Genomic DNA, 5895 nt, shown 5'->3' with positions numbered 1-5895 from the left:
GCGTGCGCCACCACCGCCCGGCTGGGGAAAGCTTTCTATGGCAGCTTTTATGAGTACATGTGAAAATTTTACTTGTATTCATTGTTGTCTTTGAACTGATTTTTCTGTCTTTTCTTCTCCTCTTTTTTTTCTTCTTCTTCTTCAAGACAGGATTTCTCTGTGTAGCCCTGGCTGGTCCTGATACTCTACAGATCAGGCTCCAGAGTGCTGGGATTAAAGGCTTGTGACCACCACCTGGATTGATTTTGGTTTTTTTCCTCTTTCAATACTTTTTTCTTGGAGGCTGGGTCTCATTGTCGTCCAGTATGACCTGACTGCTGGCTCCACAGTGTCGGGCCATTGGCCTGGTTTTGGGTTGTTGTAAATAGCCCATGCTTGTCGACTAGGTGGGTTGTGGGAGGGAAGATCGAAACTCAGCTCTGAAGAGCCTCCTGTCGCCAGTGTGGGAACAGGAGTGGCAGGTGTTGTCTGGTGGTTGCTGGGCTCACCCAAGGCCCCAGGGTTACATCCTAGCATCAGAATAGACTTTCTTGTGCACCTGTTTATCTCATCCAGGTCAGGTATGCTGGTGAACTGAGGGCCTTTTCCCCAGGACGCCACTGAGTCTTGATATTTAATACCCTGCGTATTGTTGGAAGAGACAAATAAACACTAGGATTCCTTGAATAGAAGAAAGGAAAAGCCAGGTGCCCCTAACCATCGAAGAACCACTGTGTTTGGGGATTACCTGACTAGTGGTCTGTTTTTGTTTTAATCTTCAGGAATCATCACCAGGACCTTATGAAAGGCATCCCAGTAGGTAGACCGGCCTGCCCACCCACCTTCCTACCTCCGCCCCTTCCTTTGAATAGGGGTCTCACTATGCTTGGCTAGCTGACACTTCAGGCATGCATCACCAAGCCCAGCCTAGACTCTCCCTTGGTTTGACTGTGGCTTTATTTCTCTGGTGGGAAGCCGAGGGGTCCCAGCTGGTGGTGTGGCTTACGGAGATCAGATGTTTTCAGTAGACACCGTCTTTTAGGTGCAGCTTCTGTGTAGTACTCCAAATGCTTTGGACCATGGCCACAGAAAAACAGATGCAATGCGTGACCTATCTGCAAATAAAGAAAATGTGAGTATTTAGTGGAAACCTTGCTATATTAATTTTATTTTTTTAAATGAACAACTACTTGATGTCATGAAACCTAGGCTCAATATGCTAGACAAGTGAATTCCATCACTGTACAACAACAAAAAAAAACACCTCTTGTTTTTCTGCCTAATGTTTAACCTTAGGACAAACATCTAGCTCTATAGCAAGTTATCAGTTATCTCCAGTTCATCAGTTTAAGTATACAGATTGCCATTACTATCATGTAAATGATTGTTTTGAAACTGTCATGTTATGTTTGTAGGTGTAGGCACGCATAGTACACACCTATATGCAAGTATACCTTCCCAAGCAAACTTTCTTCTCTATCCTTTTGCTTATGATGATAAAATTTGTATTCTCCAAAGCAAATCTAGGTTATCAGACATGAAGTTCAAAGTATTATATATCTTCCGATATGCATTTGATGTTTGTGTGTATGTGTTTATGAGATGTGATTCTTTTGGCAGACATTACTACTTCTCTTCCTCCAGCCAATGCAGTTTTTCTTATGCAGATAAACACCAATCTGAAGACATTGGAGTGGGAGGCACCTAGGACCCCGAGGTTTCAAAACCTGCCTGGAGAGCCCCTGGCTTCTCCCCTTCCTGTGCTGGTGAGTTGTTGGATATGTTGGCGACTGGAGTATCATGGACCAGAGAGTAAGCTGTGGACTTCTGGCCTGTTGACTTTTTCTGAGCTGCTTTAGGTGATAAAAGGGTGAGGGAGTAAATCCAATCTCTGTCTTTTTAGGTGTTTAAACTATGGAGTGAGAATTTTTCTTAGGCCTTTGGTTCCTTCTTCTTTTTTCTTCCTTTCTTTTTTTTTTTTTTTTTTTTTTTTTTTTTTTTTTTTTTTTTTTTTTTTTTTTTTTTTTTGTTTTGTTTTTCGAGACAGGGTTTCTCTGTGGTTTTGGAGCCTGTCCTGGAACTAGCTCTTGAGACCAGGCTGGTCTCGAACTCACAGAGATCCGCCTGTCTCTGCCTCCCGAGTGCTGGGATTAAAGGCGTGCGCCACCACCGCCCGGCTTTGCTTTTTGGGTTTTTGAAACAAGGTCTCACTCTGTAGTTCAAGCTAGCCTGGAAGTCGCTGTGTAGTTCAGGCTGTCCTAAAACCCACAACAATCCTGATATCTCAGTCTAGTGCTAGGATAACAACCCTGCGCCACGATGCATGTTGCCTAGTTTCTTTATTCTTTTTTGAAGTGAGGTTTCACTGCTCAGGCTAGCCTTGAATGCCTGTTCTCTGTCCTCCTCTCTGGTCTTTTGAGTCCTGATGTTAGAGGTTTCTGCCCCTACAGGTCACTTTTAAGAGTTGTACACTTTTAATTCTTACATTTATATTGTTAGTATATTTTGAGTCAGTCTTTGTACATGATACAAGTGTTCTGGTTTTGTTTTGTTTTTCCGGTTTTTCAAGACAGGGTTTCTCTGTAGCTTTGAAACTAACTCTTGTAGACCAGGCTGTCCTTGAACTCACAGAGACTCCCAAGCAATGGAATTAAAGGTGTGCGCTACCACCCCCCTCCTCCGACTGATACAAGTGTTCTGAATAAAGTCAGGGTTTCTTGTTTGTTATTTTTCATTTTTTGTTCCTTCATTGAGACAGGATTTGAATATGTAGCCCAGGCTTGCCTTGGCCTGCTCTTCCTTTTGCACCAGCCTCTTGATTAGTGGGATCATGGACATGTGCTTTCACACTCAGCCCTAACTAGGTTTTAATCTCGTCAATATACTTGATAGGAAAATAGAATCATGGTGGAAAATGAAATGAGGTATCTGGGCAGTCCCATTACTACAGTTCCAAAACTGAGTCAAAATCTAAAGCTAGAAGACCAAGAAGGGATTTCAGAGGAGCCAATGGAGTTTTCCCTGGAAGACCAAGGCACCAAGGTACGGTATTCTGTTATTTTTAATTTTTCATCCTTTCTTTTCCATTTCATTTTTTATGTGCATGTGTCTGTATGTTTGTGTGTATGTGTATGCCATATGTGTGGTGGTCAGAGGGCAACTTGTGAAAGTTAGTTCTCTCTTATCATCCAGGCATCAATCTCAGATTAGCAGGCTTCACAAGCTGAGTCATCTCAGTGGCCCTTGGTTTCTGCTATTGTTGTTGGGTTGTTTTTTTTTTTTCTTTTAGTTTTTTGAGACAAGGTTTCTCTGTCTAACAGCCCTAGCTGCCCTGGAACACACTCTGTAGACCAGGCTTGCCTTGAACTCACAGAGATCTGCCTGCCTCTGCCTCCTGACTGCTGGGATTAAAGGCGTGTATCACCACTGCCCTGCTGTCTTTGTTTTTTAAAAATGGGGTCTCAGGATGTAGTCTGGGTTGCTGACATTGCTGTTCAGAGCAGCTTTGACGGGCACACTCCTGTCTTAACCCCCAGGATACTAAGACTACAGGTGTGCTGCTTTTCCAAATTGTCCATCTCAGTTTGTTTGTTTGTGACAGGGTCTAACTTTGAGGCCCAGGCTGTCCTAGAACTTACTTGTATCCAAAACTGGTCTGGAATTCACTGTATAGCCCAGGTTGTCTTGGAACTCCTTAATCCTCCTGCCTCAGTCTCCCAAGTGCTAGAATTACAGGTATGAGCTTCTACATTTGTTCCTAAGTAAACAATAGTCTATACCTATTGTACAGGGCTGTGAAAACAAAACAAAAAGCCAGGATCTTAGTCATGATACATGTCTATAATTTCACTGCTTGGTAAATAGAAGCAGGAAGGTTATAAGTGAAAAGCCAGCCTTGATTACTTAGTGAGGCCTGGTCTTAAAGGGGTAGTGGACTGGAGAGATGGCTCAGCAGTTAAGAGCCTGGGCTGCTCTTTCAGAAGACCAGGGTTTAAGTTTAAATTTTTATTTTAATTAAAAAAGAAAGAAAGAAAGAAAGAAAGAAAGAAAGAAAGAAAGAAAGAAAGAAAGAAAGAAAGAAAGAAAGAAAGAAAGAAAGAAAGAAAGAAAGAAAGAAAGAAAGAAAGAAAGAAAGAAAGAAAGAAAGAAAGAAAGAAAGAAAGAAAGAAAGAAAGAAAGAAAGAAACAAGTCTTTAGACTCGAAGACTCACCTGACGGATAGAGTCTTGTCACCATGGAGATCATCCTATTACTGGATGAGAAATTTTAGTCAGTAATTTGAGGCATCAGCAGAAGTGATGGCTGGAATAACCAGGCAGGATCTTGCAAGTGTTTTACGGTGTACTTCCCACACCACTAGGAGATAATTTGAAACTGCTTGTGCCTTGTAGGTGTGTGTTAACATTCCAGAGATAGTTTCTGAGGTGTTTAGCACTTCTGAATCAGCTTCATTGATTTGAAACTAATGTGGGCAAAGATGTTTGAAAATCCATTCCCGTAAGTGGAGTAACTCTGTCTGGAGGGATAAGCTGACTAATGGAAGTGGATGGACACAAAAGGGCAGGATGAGGGGTGTGGAAATAGTGTACTCGACATACAATGCACCCTTGTACTGAAACTTTATAAAGTTAAAGATAAATGATTTGCCAAGCTTGGTGGCTGATGCTTATAATTCTCGCACTTGGTGTGCTGAGACAGGAAGGTTTCCTCGAGCTCGAAGTTGGCCAGGGTAGCAGAGGGATACCCTGTTTCCACAAGGCAGATGTGGTCCATGGGTTTCAGTTCCTGTGTTCGGCCATCTGCCATCCACTGTGAGCCTCAGTTTTCCCATAAATGGGAGAGCAGGGCTGGGCAGAAGGCTCAGCTTATAAAGTCCCAGAACCCACATAAATGCTGGGTGGTTCCACCTGTAATCCAGCTCTAGAAAGGGGAAGACAGCAGACGGAGATTGGGGTCAGCAGGCTTGTAGAGCAGCCTCACCAGCCAGCTCTCCGTTCAGTTGACAGACTGCCTCCGTGAATGAGGAGAGTGATTGAGGAAGACGATTGGCGTCCACCTAGGGCCTCCACACGCATTCACAGACACGTGCACACATGCACGTGGGTTACACGAATACGCATGTCAAATGGAGGACATAATAACTTCCACAGAATTCCTGTCCATATGATAAAGTATTAAGAGCAATTTGTATAATTCCAGCACTCAGGAAGCTGAGGCAAGAGAAGTCCAAGTTCAAGGCCAGCCTGTCTCAATCTCTGCTTCTCCCTAAAATAAAGCATGTATGTTCTTATCTCACACATCTGTGTGTATGTGTGTGTGTAAACACAGGGTAGCAGTGTTTAATGGAGGAGAGATCCACCTGCTTCTGCCTCCCAATTGCTGGAATTAAAGGCGTGCACCACCGCTGCCTGGCTAGAGGAGACTGTGGAGCTGGTTCTCCTGTCCACATTTATATGGGTTCTAGGAATTGAACTCAGGCTGCCAGGCGCCAGCAAGTACCTTACTTACTGCGCCATCTTGCCAGCCCTGTTCTTTACACCTTTTTTTTTTTTAATTGTATTGATTTTTATTGAGCTCTACATTTTTCTCTGCTCCCTTCCCTTCAGCCCTCTCCCAAGGTCCCCATGCTCCCAATTTACTCAGGAGATCTTGTCTTTTTCTACTTCCCAAGTAGATTAAATCTATGTATGTCTCTCTTAGTCCCTATTGATGTCTAGGTTCTCTGGGATTGTGGTTTATAGGCTGATTTTCTTTGCTTTTTGTTTAAAAACCACATGTGATAGTTGTCTTTCTGGGTCTGGGTTACCTCACTCAAAATGATGTTTTCTAGCTCCATCCATTTTCCTGCAAAATTCAACCTGTCGTTATTTTTTTTCTGCTGTGTAGTATTCCATTGTGTAAATGTACCACTTTTTT

General features: G+C 43.0%; 1 protein-coding gene across 2 annotated transcripts in view; it reads left to right on the top strand.

Annotated features, from left to right (window-relative positions):
* Cdc25c (cell division cycle 25C) overlaps positions 1-5895 on the top strand; it is a 29665-nt gene that overhangs the window by 6895 nt on the left and 16875 nt on the right. Inside the window, exons 5-8 of one of the 2 annotated variants that reach the window (XM_005355916.2) lie at positions 762-795; positions 1022-1111; positions 1647-1745; positions 2872-3021. In XM_005355916.2, coding sequence (XP_005355973.1) covers positions 762-795; positions 1022-1111; positions 1647-1745; positions 2872-3021 — 373 coding nt within the window. The remainder of the gene's footprint in view (positions 1-761; positions 796-1021; positions 1112-1646; positions 1746-2871; positions 3022-5895) is intronic. The other variant, XM_013349592.1, reaches the window with a different exon arrangement.

This window comes from Microtus ochrogaster, chromosome 18 (assembly GCF_000317375.1).
Source record: "Microtus ochrogaster isolate Prairie Vole_2 chromosome 18, MicOch1.0, whole genome shotgun sequence".
Classification (NCBI taxonomy): Eukaryota; Metazoa; Chordata; class Mammalia; order Rodentia; family Cricetidae; genus Microtus; species Microtus ochrogaster.
This window is presented reverse-complemented; position numbering and strand designations above follow the sequence as displayed.